Source organism: Teleopsis dalmanni, chromosome 2 (genome assembly GCF_002237135.1).
Source record: "Teleopsis dalmanni isolate 2A chromosome 2, ASM223713v2, whole genome shotgun sequence".
Taxonomy (NCBI): Eukaryota; Metazoa; Arthropoda; class Insecta; order Diptera; family Diopsidae; genus Teleopsis; species Teleopsis dalmanni.
The window spans coordinates 10,745,732-10,760,812 of NC_051847.1; the positions used below are offsets into that span (position 1 = coordinate 10,745,732).

The 15,081-nt window shown below is 28.6% G+C and overlaps 1 protein-coding gene across 1 annotated transcript in view; it reads left to right on the forward strand.

Annotated features, from left to right (window-relative positions):
- Positions 1–4,457: 4,457 nt before the first annotated feature.
- The window catches only part of LOC119679242 (NACHT and WD repeat domain-containing protein 2-like), a gene marked incomplete at its 3' end in the record, with an annotated part of 30,821 nt that continues 20,197 nt past the window's right edge, over positions 4,458–15,081 (forward strand). The window contains 7 exon segments of the mRNA XM_038091474.1: positions 4,458–4,605; positions 4,739–4,818; positions 4,882–5,016; positions 5,239–5,453; positions 8,475–8,656; positions 8,741–8,885; positions 8,996–9,161. Coding sequence (XP_037947402.1) covers positions 4,491–4,605; positions 4,739–4,818; positions 4,882–5,016; positions 5,239–5,453; positions 8,475–8,656; positions 8,741–8,885; positions 8,996–9,161 — 1,038 coding nt within the window.

A 15,081-nucleotide genomic window follows, 5' to 3' on the forward strand; every position in this document is an offset into this window, starting at 1 on the left:
GATTAGCGAGGATTAGAAGTTAATACATTTTAAATCGATCAAGGAAATTGAAAAACTCAACATCCTTCCCTAACAAACATTTCAAATGTTTTTCAAGGAAATCAGATTTATGCTTTTAGCAAATTGAAAGCAAACTCAATGGAAGTTCCAGTAACCTGCAAACGTACGTTGTGCGCGTCGTTGTTAAGTGCTTCCGTTTGCAAAATAATGGCGCAGAAAGGTGGTACTTCTTACTTAATTTTTTCTTCCTAGCCTGCGATTTTTGTTCTTCTCCGCTGAACCATATTTCCTGCTTTGTTTTTCTGTAAACTTTTAAAAGAGTTGAATTTATAACGTTTGCATAGTTGAAAGGATCTTAGTTCAATACCATGCAGACATGCAGTAAGTGAATTTCATATTGATTGATACGATATTCTCTGGGGTCATGAGGACTTGAGCAGCGGAAAACTGCATACAAGTACTATTTATTGCTATTACACAACTGTAAATATTAAGTACCTGATGCAATTTTTAAGAAATTTTTTTATATATTCGCTTTTAATATTTCTCATAAAAGTATTTTAGAGAGAATAACAAAAAGAAAAACAGAATTTTAAATAATTAAAGGTTACCTCAAGATTCTAAAGCATTTTATAAACTTATTAATCAACTAGAACCCATCCATCAACTAAAAAATGAAGAGCAAAAACTAGAAAATGTCAATTAATTAGTCAAAATGCCATTGTTTAATTATTTAACTAATGGTCATAAGATCATAAGATCAAATGTTTATCTTAAACTATACATTAAACTTAAGGCATACAATAGAACTACTTAAAAATTTCCGATGAAGTCCAATAAAGAAAAGTGCTACGAAGCAGCATTTTATATGTATATATGAAGTAAAAATACAAATACAGGCAAAATTAGATAAGCTAATACCCAGACAAACGTTTTCCACAGAATTATCTTATTAAATTATTCTATTAATATTCTTTCTTTATTAGCAATTGATTATTATTTATTTTAATATATATATTTGAACTAAGTTGAGTACTGATTACCAGCATGAGAGAAGTAAAGGAGTTTACATCGAATTTTGTATTTTTTAATTGTACTTTTTTAAATAAAAATATATCGACAAATAAGTTAACGATTTAATGAGGCCATTTTCAAAGTGTGGAGACCGTTTTGATTGTTTCCAAGCAGAATCTTCCGTCCTGATATAAGGCCATATTTAGGTTACTTAAGTAGCATAAAGTTATAACTTTAATTACTAATACAGTAACAGCATAATTTATAATCAAATTTTATAATTTGATTAATACAAACTAAAACAAATTTTTTAGTTTTTCTTAACTCTTAACTCTTTGTAAAAAGAAGTTACATTCTATAAAAACTAATTTATAGTTGTTGTAATTTTATAGTAATTTATAGTTGAAAATAGGAAATTAATTTATAGTATAATTTCAATTTCTCACTTTTTCAAATGGAAAAATCAACCATAGTTCGATTCAATGAATTTCAACCTTACTTGCATATAATTTTTCTTAATTTAAATTTAAAACTAAGCATTTGTTAAGCATTTTTTATTATAGAACAGTAATATCCATAAAAAATAAAAATCATTATAATCGTTTAATCCACTACTAAGCTAAATTTCTTCCTTAACAATTATTGCAATTTATTCATAAATTACTTTATAATTTTTATTTCAATACGTAATTAAATTTGATTGTGATTTCCCATTAATATGCGAACAAACAATAACACTATTTTGTTCAATAAAAATTATTTACTCCGCCCATTGGCCACTGAGTAATCTTATTTTTCAGAAAAACCACAAGGACATTAATGCATAAAATGGGTTTAACCAATAACCCTAATATGCGTTACTAAATTTCCATAAATAATTTAATAAATTTACTCGACCGGAAAAAATAACAATCGATTAAAGTGAACGACCGTAAAATGAACACAATGTAAATAAACTAAAATTGTGGTGCGGATATAAAAGAAAAATAATTTTCATTCTGTTTCGGGTCTTTCACTTGAGAGTAGACTATATCAGGTTGACTACAATAAAAGAAAAATATCTGTTTATTTACATTGGAACACTTTAGTTGCTTATTTCAAAATAACAAAATACTTGTAGTTTGTAAGTTTAATCGAAAGGATCTTGAAGGATGTGAAACAAAAACAAAGCTAACTTAAATCATTTTTGCTCTTATCAACTTTCAGGAATGCTAACTCTTTTCAAATAAAAATAAAAAGTAAATTGTTTGAAATTCACTGAATCATTTTACTTTAAAAATCAGCACAAAACACGAAATAGTAAAACTGAATTCAATTGTTTTAAACTTTTTCCACTCGAATTGCAAAATAAAAATCGACTACAAAATAAGACAAGGAATTATTCTTTTGAAATGAAAACATTTCTCTAATTGACCAAAACGTAAAGTTCACCATTGGCATTTTGATGCCTGAAATTTTTCCTTTTATATTATATTTCTCTTTTAATATAATTTCATTTTAAATTTTTAGAAGTAGTACTTAACTGCGTGTTGTTAGTTAGGAAGAAAATTTTTAAAACTTCGAAATAAAACTAATTAAAACTAGTTTGATTTTTATTATTTGTGATGTGAAATATACATGTGCACAATAAGGCTGTGTTTCTTTATCATTGTGAAACATATGACTTACTACACTCGTTATAACTTACTACACTCGTACAGTTGCAGTTTGACCAACGCACTCAACTGCGACTCTTATATTGTCGTCTTGCACCATAGGTAAAAGTATGAACCTTTAGCTCACAACAATAATATCTAGAGAAAGCTTCGGTAGGGCTACTCTGATATAATCGATTTAAGGGTTCACTATACTTGTACCACTTGCACACCTGAGAAGTGTAGTAACAAGTGCTATTAATGTTGCTCCCGATTTAAATGTGTCTACATAAAGAATATTTACGAAAATACATAAATTTCCTCTCCTGAATGCAATGTTATGTCGGCAATCCACTTCGTGAAAAATTTTGTAAAAATGACCTTTATGACAAATCTACCCATAACTTAAAGCCAAATAGAGCACTTACAACTAGATATACAACAATTTTATTGATTATTAACAGTCTTCTACTTATTGCCATAAGCCTATATTTAACAAATGTATAGTTTATAAAATAACAATCACATCCTATTTAATATAATATATACATACAATATTTCACGATGCTCTCTTTAATATATGATTAATGATATATAAGTTAGGAATTCAATCCAACTCAGCCTGCAGATACTGTAGAGAAGAGCGAGAGAAACTGCATAACATGTTCTTGGGGAGTGCCCGGCACTGATGCATAAGTGGAAGAAACACAGAAATCCCTTTCTTACAAAAATTGCAAGACTGGAATCAACAGAAAGCCATCCTTGAGATCCTAGGCTCCACTGAGAAACAAGAATAATATAAGAGAAGTTAGCTTTCTTTGAAACAATTTATTCAGTTATCTGCAAACTTATTTTCCACTACATTGTCAGTATATCTTATCAAGTTTATCAGAAACTCTGATAAGATTTACTCTATTTATCAACTCTGATTCCTTATATTTATTCCTTTATTTATTCCTTATTTATTTATACTTCAAATTAATTTTTAAATTATAGGTAAATTTATAGTATACATGCAGAAAAAGATTTAACAGAATAACAAAATTTTTAGGTGAAAGCATTTTAATTTTGACTTTATTAAACAAAACAAATCTTATCTTGTGGACACAGCTTCCATTGGAAAGAAAAGGCTAAAATCTTCAACGTACACAACTTGAATGAAAGTCAACAATCTAAGGCAAATGTTGCATTGTAAATTGTTACTTAAAAACAAATCCTGTTTTTGTGCAGAGCATTAGCTTTTCATACTAACCGCGTACGGGTCTACCGCAAAATAAACTCCACAAACAAAAAAAGGACATTTTATGCTCAATAAAATATGCAATGAAGTCGTAGCCAAAATCAAAACTAAAACAAAAAGTTTAAATCCCTTTTTACATAAATTTGCAAACTTTTTACTTTCTTTTATCCTTTAAAAGCAACTTTTATGGTCAATGACAGTAAATATTTATACATTTTCTTTTCGATTTTGCTCATACTTTCAGACTGAAAATTTCGAATATAAACTAAACCGAAGAGGACTGCAGCAGGGAGAGGAGCGAAAACTTGGCCAAAATGCTTTTGGACGCAGTTTTCATAACATGAAAAGTTGAAATTATGCGCCACACTTAAAGTTTAAAGGACAAATGGCGTTCTTATAAAAAACTAACGTTTCCAATAAAAAGAGCACCGAAAATAACAATAATAATAACAATAGAGAAGAAAGTGAAATAATATTGAAGCATATCTTCAACTGAAAACTGAAAAAAGCAATTTCATTATATTTATTTCATTGGATTTTTTCAATAAAAAAGATATTAAAACTGTTCAAGCGTACCATTCAATAATAAAACATTAAAAACAATGGCGGTGCCCATTGATGAGGGCGTTCTGAACGCCCTTAGAGGCATGGACAACAGAAACACACGCTTGCCGAAACCCTTACTTATTAAGGTGTATATATCCAGTTTGAAAGAGGGTAAGATATAAAATATTTTTATTAAAAGTTCTAATATTATATTTCTTTAAAAGAAGTAATAATATTTTCAATAAAATTCCTTAAATAATTCATAAGCAAAGACTATAAATTAACTTCTTTTGCCTTATTCAAGAATTCTGCCAGGAACGACGTATGTTATTGGAATTGGTGGGTCCTGAATTGCAGTCACTATATGATGACAGGCAAATTGAGGTAGATTTAATGTAACAAACATTCACGAGCAAATAAAATGCTAAAATACACTTATTATATTAGATTGAAATAGTTGACATGCATTTTGGAACAGGACCAACAAAAATAACTCAAATAGAGCAAGATCCGTACATCATGCGGGACTATTTGCATGAAATAGAAACCTGCTATAATAATTCGAAAAGTGTTTTCTTCATTGTAAGTATGAAAATTCACAAATCTAGGATATTTGTTCATGAAAATCACATATCAATATTCACAACATTGCTGTAATATTGTCACACTTGATACTGTATTGACTGATATTATGCCATTTAGAGCATTCAAAATGTTTGCTCTTGCTGGCGTGCCAACACGTTCTATTGTTTATACAAACGACTTCTTCTTTTCTTCTTCTTCATTTTAATATCCGCTTTTTAGGCACTTATTGGACACAGCATTGGTCGAATGCCATTGCCCACTCACGTTGATGAAGATATTTACACACGCATATTGGGGGACACAAACATAACAGACAATGAGTCCTCCCTTTTGAATAAATGGTATGCGAAGAGTGTGCAAAAGGCAACTGAAATCGGACATGGCACAGACGAAAATAGTAGCCGATATCAATACGTGCTTAAACAGGATTATCGGTAAGTGTCAAAAATTGTGGGTACCAGTGTATGTGTAAATAAATATGCATTCAGGAATTTCCAAAAAAAAATACTAAAATTTAAATTAAACGCTTAAAAAGTGTATGCCTATCACATGTAGGTGTAAATTGTTTTTATTCGGATTGTCATATTAAAATTTAAAGGTCAGAAATTATATTAATATAAACATCATTGTGATAACCATTGCGATTCCTTAGAGTTGCCAGAAAGAGGCAAGCGCTTCTACCCATTGTTTTTATTAGAATTCCATGTACTATCCTTATTGAAATATTGGATTTCCAAATAAAGTTACTGAGATCCGATATGTCCATATTCGGTATTTTCACCAGATCAATCAGGAAATAATATTCTAGATCTTGTAGTCACTTTGTCAGTAGTCCTAGACGAAGATATAGAATATTATTCGTAGAATTGTCTTGTCTTCGTTAACTCTTCACAAGTAAAAATGTTACTATTTATATATAAAGCATTACAATAATTCGTAAATGATAATATGATACCTTTACTGCTTTTATTGTAAATGAAATTCTAATTATAAGTTCCGATATTGCTTACAACTATTAGAAACTAGTACAACGCGATTTAAAAACACATTTCCCTATGGCTGGAAAGTGTTAATAAGTCCAGCATATGGTTTACGTCTGTACTATGTAACAAAATGTATTATTATTACATGAGTAAGTTTCATAAACTTCTAATCATGTTTATATTACAGTAGCATACCAACTTAAAATTTCCAACCTAAATAAGTAACAAAGTAGCTAATGAAAAATTAAACAATCGATCTATATACCAATTTCACAAGATCAGTAAGCTGTTGGAACTAGTCGCCCATTTGTATCACACCGAAAATTGAAACATATATTTATACATATATACATGTTACAATACATTGTAAAAAGAATTAAGGTATATTAATTAATATTAAAACAGTTCAAACTATGATATAACTTAATCCTTGTCTTCATCTGCTTGAAAACATAAAATCTATAGTACCTCTGCGAAGTATCATATATATATCTTTGAAACTGTAATAAATGTTGTGATACTTACTGATAGGAGATTTTCTTTCCTCATTAGAGATAATTTATCAAACCTATATATAAAACCTATATTTATATATATCTTATTTATTATACTGCAATGATATTATAACTTCAAGTCTTTAAAAATACAAAAAGATTCAAGTATATAAATCAACATAATAATTCTTAATAAATCTTTTCAAAAAATCATAGCTTCTGTTTACCATTGATTTAGATATTCTATAATTTATTTAATCCTTACTTTTTAAATATGTTATTTTAACAATTTCATTAATCACAATAATTATATTAATAAATTTTCTTAGGTAGTAAAAGATATAACCGCTTCATTAATATTCCTAATTAAACTCTGAAATTACCTAACCTGAAATTACAATCTTTAACAGGACTTATTAATAATAATATATTTCACCGATATTCCCCCAATATGAAATATGGAACGAAAATTTTTAAATGTGAATTTTTTTATTTATAGGATATTTCTGCCAGTCGCTTTAAATACCTTTTAGATATGAAGTACATATTTGCTATCATTTGACCACTTAAGTGCAATTTATGAATGGTATAAATGAAATTATCTAAAGTATTTCTTTTCCCTGCGTAAATAATTTAACTAAAATTTTCATTAAATCAAAATTTAGAAAAACGAATCATAACAAATTTACTTGAGTGACACTTAAGTGAAAAGCCTCATTAAAGCATTTTTGATGGCACTTAACCCGCAAATTGAAAAAAGATTTGGTAAACAATTTATAATTAGTTAACCCAATTTCAAAAATTTTCTTACTTAAAAAGTTTATTTTTCATTTTAAAATTTTGTTGAAATAAATTGAAAAGTTTTTCACAAAATTCAAATTAAAGCACTGTGGCCGGATTAACTAAAGACTTTTGCATAAGCAGCATTACGTATAAACGACAAATAAACAAAGTATCTCCTCAATCCAAACGCTGAGATATTTAAGAAAACAAGATAAAATAACATCATTTTGTATTAAAATAACAACAATATATATACAACAAGCTTTTACATTTTTTTTTTATTTTCTGGGAAAGTGAAATATTTTTGCAAATATTCTCCATATCCTTTTTTGGCAAGGAAATGCAATTCCACAATACGCAAATACACAAATGTCAATAAAGATTATCTAAATACAGCATCAATAATCGTAAAAAATTTTGTATGTATAGATATGCAATAATTTGTGAATGCTCTTTTAAATATCATTACTATATTGGTTTCTCTGGTAAATTATTAGAGTGTTTTATCGAATAAAGTATCTGTGGTATCAGCACCGCAAGATAAAATGATTTTAATCAAAAACTTTCTTAATTAAGTTTGTATGTTCAGCATGTTCAACTCAAATGAATATATTGGAATAAAGTTTTTCGAATTATTTAAACGATATATAACATACATGAATTATATTGTAATTATGATACATAAGTTAGTTATTGAGTTACTGAGTTAGTCATCTGTATTTACTGTGCCCAAGTTGAAGTTTATTTGTTTAAAAATTCATTTTTTTATTTTAAAAAATTTTTTAAAATAAACGAGATACATTTTAAACTTGCAATAAATAAAAATTTATAAATTAAGTAGAAAACTTTTCTAATTAAATATTTTATGTGCTATGGCGAAGGAATCTGTCATCGAATAGAAAACCAGAAAGTATTGAGGAAAAGTTTAATTTTAAAAATCCAATATTTAATCAAGCCAATTCTGAGAAGTTTATAATTTTCTTATTTGTTTTTGTTACAATTGAATTTGTTTTTTTTTTGAGAACTGAAAATTCAAAACTAAAAAAGAGAGCATATTATTTTGCATACATGAATGTACAAACCTTTTTGCAGCAAACATGCCACCAATTAAGACCGATTTACAATTTGATTCACTAACAACGCAGAAAAACCTAATAAAAGTCCAAAACCAAATGTTTCCCAATTTCTGTTTTAGTAACATGTCATTGGAAAAATGGCATAGAGAATGCCTACAGCTGCTCGATATCTTTGAAAGGCAACTCAAAAACATTGTACAATCCCTAGCAAGAGATGGAAAATTACAGACTGACGATTTCACAGGCCGAATACAAAAATTGAGACAAACACAAATCGAACAAGAAGTGAACAGAGCTTTGGGTAAGTGAATGTATAGTAAAAAAATGTTTCAATTGCAGAAAATATCTTAAATCACAAAAAAAAAACACTTTTGCATATTTTTAGAACTTTCAAATGATAAAATATTGACGGTTTTTCGTGAATGGTCAAGTCAGTTGACCAACAAAGACCTCGATGCAGGTGAACGTTTGCGCAAATTAAAAGATGAGCTGACTATGAATTTATCCGCAGATAATTACACAACTTTAGTGTAAGTATAAAAGCACTTTTATCTTGTTTTTCTTATTTCAATTTTTCGTAATAAGAACAATACAATACGATACTTACAATATTTTCTATATGTATATATTTTTCTTTCAGTGTTTCTGGTAAAACCGATGAATATACAATTGACACAGAAAATGAGGATCATGAGTCCTATTTAAGCAAATTCAAAAACAAAGTGTCAGATAAATTACGGATTTTAATCGAAGAGCACATCGCTAATGATCCTGATGTCATCAAGGGGAGAAAAAAGACTGTGCAGGTAAGCACCAATTAACAACATTAACATGTAATTTTTTTATAAAATACTCTTTCCTTTTTAACTTGATTTTAATTTTTTATTCATTAAAATTTTGTACAGCAAGTAATTTATCATTTAAGCAATTTACAAATTCACGGGAAGCATATGCAAGGCATACTGTAAACGTTTCAAAAAGTTTGCTTCTTGATATCGCCTCATTAACACGTCAAACAAAAAAGAAAGTTACTGTTTATAAATTTAAAAGAATTTGAAAGAAATTGAAAATGTTCTTTCTTTTTTTCAAAATAATTTTTGAACTTGTCACAAAGTACTATATTAAACATTTTCAGAACATTTCTGGAAACTGCCTACGCCATCAGCAGCAGTATAACTGGGGGATGGGGGAAACTTTTGTAAATTTTTTTCATTTCTGCTAAATCATTTCCAATTCAAATTTTTTTCCTCATGTTTAATTTTCATACATTTAAAGTGTTCATTTTACAGAAATTTTGATTAATTTTGCGCAGTAATTAATCAATTTCATTTTTATTTACTTTTGTCAAAAATTTTACTTCCCGTTACGTTGCTTTCAGCGATCCAAACTTTTAACGATTATCATCATCGCAGAACTTATTACCTTCGAGGCTTGCAGGAAGGGCCACAGAAAGTTTTCCTCACAATTTTGCGTCTTGTTAACTTCATAATGAATTTATTTTGTGGCATTTAGCACGTTTCCATAATTTCGCATAAATTATTTATATAAGAAAATTCTTATTAGTTTGCGACTTTACTTTAGAATTGCTCCATTGTATGTTTGTAGTCATTCTATGCGATTAATTTTAAAATTAACAAGCTCAACATGTTGTATGGTTAATTTCAAGTTCTACGTTCTATATTCTTCGACAAAGACATATAGTAAATTTTCTGGATCAATGTTTTATTTAATTAAGATTTTTAATACAGCCGTTAACAGTAAATATGTTTATATAGAGATTTTCTACCAATGTTTTTTTTACCAAAATTATTGTACGACTTTTTAACATTGAAAAACATTGTTTATACAGAATCTTTCTCTGGAAATTATTATGTATAACAAGTCATTAATGTTACCTCATGTTACCCGTTTTTGGAAAACATGAAAGATAAGATATGAAATCTTATCTTTCATGTTTGTTGCTTATAGCTAACAGTTTCACGCATTTCATTGCTCCTCTGTTCGTTTTTGGTGCTGTTATTTAGCTATTTAGCTATGCTCTTGTTGTTTTTGCACTTTTCAGTGCTGTTTTTGAGTTATTATTCTTGTTCGTCATATTTTGTATGTTCTTGGTAACACTTCTGCTTGTTTTTCTTCTAACTGTTATTCTGAAACTAGTCTCAAGTTCGATTTTCAAAATTTGTTTTGTCCGTTTTAGACAAAGCCTGCCAGTTTTGCTCTTTTTTAGTGCTGTTTTCATGAAACTGTTCGTATACGAATATCTTTTGTATTTTCAGGTACTGTTAGCACTTGTGCTTCCTTTTAGCTTCATTATTGTTGAATTCTTCTCTGATTTGCCTGTTGGTGTTGTTAGGTAGCACTTTTACTTATTTGTGTAGCTCTATTGTTAGATGGGTCTAATGTATGTGTTTGATATTTGTTTTGCACATTTTAGTCTTGTGAGCTAGTACTTTAATAACTAAGTAGGTGAATTGGAAAGAAGTACAAACCTAACGAGTGCACTAGCTATAATTACAAACATTGATGAACGCACACAATGATGCACGCAAACATTTAGCTGATTTCAATTTTGGAAATATTGTGAAGTAAAGCAAAGGTGACATTTATGTGCTTAGGCCTGGATCTAAATTAGCCTAGATGAGTTGACACAAAAGATGTTCTGTTTCCATTGACCTCACAGTTGAAGTACGAATAAACCAATTTCTGTTGGACTGAAGCAATAAGTTATTATTTGTCAAATTCTTCCTGTGAGGAACAAAATATATTTCTGCTATATTCACATGACATGAGTTACTTAAACTTAAGTTACTTTTGATAGTTGTACCTGCCGGATAGTTCTTAAGAATATAGACTTCCTTTTTCTAGAAGTTTATGACTGCAATGGGTGTCGAATACTTCGGTTTGAAATATTTACATAGAGACACGAAGGTCTTAGAATTTATATATCCCTAATTCAGGCTCTTGTAGTACTGTACTACCTCTCCTTGTATAGTAATCAACACTCCTAATATTCAGATCTCGAAGTACTGGTGATAAAATTATTATAATAATTTAAACAAGGACATATTTAATCGGATTTCCTGCTAAATGGCTATAAAAACTTATTATTAAAAATCGTACCATTCAAATGTAGAATTAAACATTTTCATAAAAAAAAATTTACTAATATTTTAACTAAACATTATCTTTAAACAGTATGTTTATTTTGCAGACTATCTTCCATTTTCTTCACATTTTGAAATTTCTGTGTTCTGTGTCTGTGTTTACTTGCTTTGTTAATAGTTCTAATTTTTAAACCTTTAATACAATTTTTATTAGGAATTAGAACGACAAGATCCCATGGTTCCTAAGTTGATCTTAATGAGACACAGTTCTCTGTGATATATGTTACAGATTATAACTAGATAATACGGATCAATGAGAGAAAGTAGAGTTAGGAAAAATTTCTTTTAACGCTTTTCATTCACATCATCAGAAAATAAAACATTTAAAAAGAAATATAAAATACACACAAAACAATGTTAAATAACTTATCCACAGATGCGGAATACGCGATTTGGCTTATGTGCTCAACGAAGCAAATAATGAACCTCTCACATTTCAGGTGCGCACAATTATTCAGTTTATGTAGGTGTTAAGCTTAAAGCGATAAAAAACAAAACAAAAGATTTGAAAATGTAGGCGAAAAATATTCACCCGAAAACTAAATTATAAATTAATTACTGCATATAGAAATTTTATTCCTGCAACGAATGAATACTCAAAAAACCGCGTTATACTTTATAAGAATAAAGCAGTTTAGAATAATTGTTGTGCAACCGCATTCACTTAACTATTCAAAAAAAGTATTTCTTAGTAAAAAAATACACACTTTAGTTACACCCAACGCCCACAAATGCGTTTTTACTTAATAAACAAAAGTGCACTTTAAAAATGCATTTTTTGCAAAGTGTTTTATGCATTTTTAATGCACTTGTTAAGTGAAAGTGAGGCAAAACTGCAAAGGTTGTACTGTGTTACTCATATGAGAAAAGCATCAAGTGGAAATATCTTGAATAAAATTCAATTGTGTTAGTATGCTTACCTCATACACATAAAAATTTATTTATTTTAAATAAACTATAAAAAGCATTTCATCATTTTTGATTATTATTAAAAAAACGCATTGTGCATAGTTTGAGAAAATACTTCAGAAAATTAAAATTGAATTTTAGAATTACTCATACGCCACGGTGGTCCACTTAAACGTAGTGAACAATTTCTTATATTTTTTACGAATGCATGCACTTTTATGCAAACGTTTTCAACCGTGTAGAAGCAAGTAAACCTTTAAAAAATTAAAAAACATAAATATTATACATACTTATTTTCCATGCAGTACGTTTTCTATCTTTTTATGGAAATTTTATATTTTTTTATAGAGTAACAGAGTAGAATTTTTTGCATAAAATTCTTCAAGAAGAAAACAGTTGCGAAACAATGTTATTGTTTTAACCTTCTGTTTTTAAGTACATCAACAGCTTAAATTTATTTCCCTTTTGTATGTAGTTTGATGTGAAATTTTTATCATTTTTATGCAAGATATTGCTACTAATAAAAAACATGCTTTGTCGCTTTAACAGATACCCTTAATAAAACCTTAAAGAATTGTTATTAAAACGTAAACTTAAAAAGTATTAAAAAGTTTCAAGTTTTCTTTTAGAAAGAGAATTTTAAACAACTTTTATTAATAAATTATTTACCGCTTACTAATGTATCACATGAATACTATACTCATTTTTGAAACTAATTTTATTTCATACATGAATAATAACTCAATATAAGTAATTTTTGATTAAGACTATCACAAAATTAATAACACTTTATTATCACATTCACTTTCCTGTTAAAAACTTTAAGTAATTAATGGATTTAGTAGTGCTCCTTCCTTAGGATGCGCATCATATGATCACCTTCGAAAATCCTTGCAATCCACATCACTTTTACTGGAACACCCCTTCTTTTTAATCAAAGTATCACAGATAGTATAACGGCAAATCTTCCGGAAATTGTTGGAATTAGAAATTATTTTTCGAAAAAGTGTAGATACTCTGACATTTATGTACTTGATAGTTTCAACAAAAAGATTTCTATGATTGTCAGAGCTTCAGACATACCAGTGAATTTTGAATTCTTGTCATCCATCCTTATCCATCCTTTTTTCAATTACTAAAAGACGAATTTAGCGGCATTACTAAAAGCGACACAACCACATAGAGAAAATGGCCTAATGACTTGCTATATATGAGCATTGTATTTTTCGACTTAACTTTTTACTTTTAAAAAGAGATTACTGCTGATTTGGAGTTTGTGCACAGATAACCTTCTTTGTTTTGATATGGTCAATATAAGATAAATTTTGCGAAGAGTCAAATCCAGGTCTTTTATTGTAAAATATCACACCACTGAATTCTAGTCCCTTGATAACAATAACGAGTTAAAAATTGCTTTTGTTTAATCACCATTAAGTTTGATCTTCCATTTCTACTCTCAGAAACCGGATAATCCATATGCACCTGCAGAGAATTAGAAAGTTAAAAGCAAGCGGACAACCTTGCGCAACTCCAGTTTGGATTAATCTAATGAAGGACAAATAGTTATCAATTTTAATCTAGAACTTTAAATTTATCAAACAATTTCAAAGTATTCTTATAAGTTGTGGTCGAATATATTTGTTGTACTTTTTAGTAACCAACCCCGCCTGCCAGACCTTATTAAGTGCTTCCTTAATAACAAATGTTATGACTAAGACCATAAATAGATTAACATTAGATTTAGTTACAAGTGAGTGGAATGATTTGCTTTAAAACGGAATTAATTATCTATAAGTACGTCTACTTCATCAATGGCTTCGTGTAATCTAACATGGATTTCATGCTATGCAATTTTCCTACAGGCTGACTGGAAACTGAATGGGGTCTTAGTTTTGAGAAAATGTAGAATTTTCCATGAATTCAGAAATATTACATATAATTGTGGCTATTTTCCATACTCTAGGGAATTATACGTGTAGTATTATCGGATATTTAGCATTTTTAAGTCTAAAATACTAATTTATATATAGGATTTGTTGCTTGAATTCATACTTTTAAGAAAATGATCAGATTTCATTTCATGAAATGCATGTAATTATGCGTTTTAATAACGTTTATATGGCGAATAGCTTTTTTTTTAAAGCTGGGTGACTGGTTTTATATCTCATGTTTTATATTATATTTTGTCGGTAAAACATTCCGAACTGTTACCTTTTATTTGAAGTTATATTTTAATTAGTAGAAACCCTTGCAGTATTTATCTAACAAGTAATTAAATTTTATTTGCATTTCCTTCTAGAACTTATAAATTCGTCGAAAATTCTGGGAATGACATACCAAAAACACACAAAAGTATTAATCTTATTAAGACCCTTATTAGCACATAACCGTCGAGGATTTATGTCAAAATTTTACAAGATATTTCCGCACGTTTCGAAACCTTAAGTGTTATATACATTTATAACTCTTGGGTTTTACTACGTCATTAAAAATTGTATTAAAAATTTGCCATAAAATAAAATTTAGAACTCATATTACACAAAGAATAAGGGAGCACAAAAAGGATATCAGGTTGTGTGCAGCTTCCGACAGCAATCAAAAACAGTGAAGGTAGCTCTAAAAACATTTATATTTCATGCATCATAACAAATAC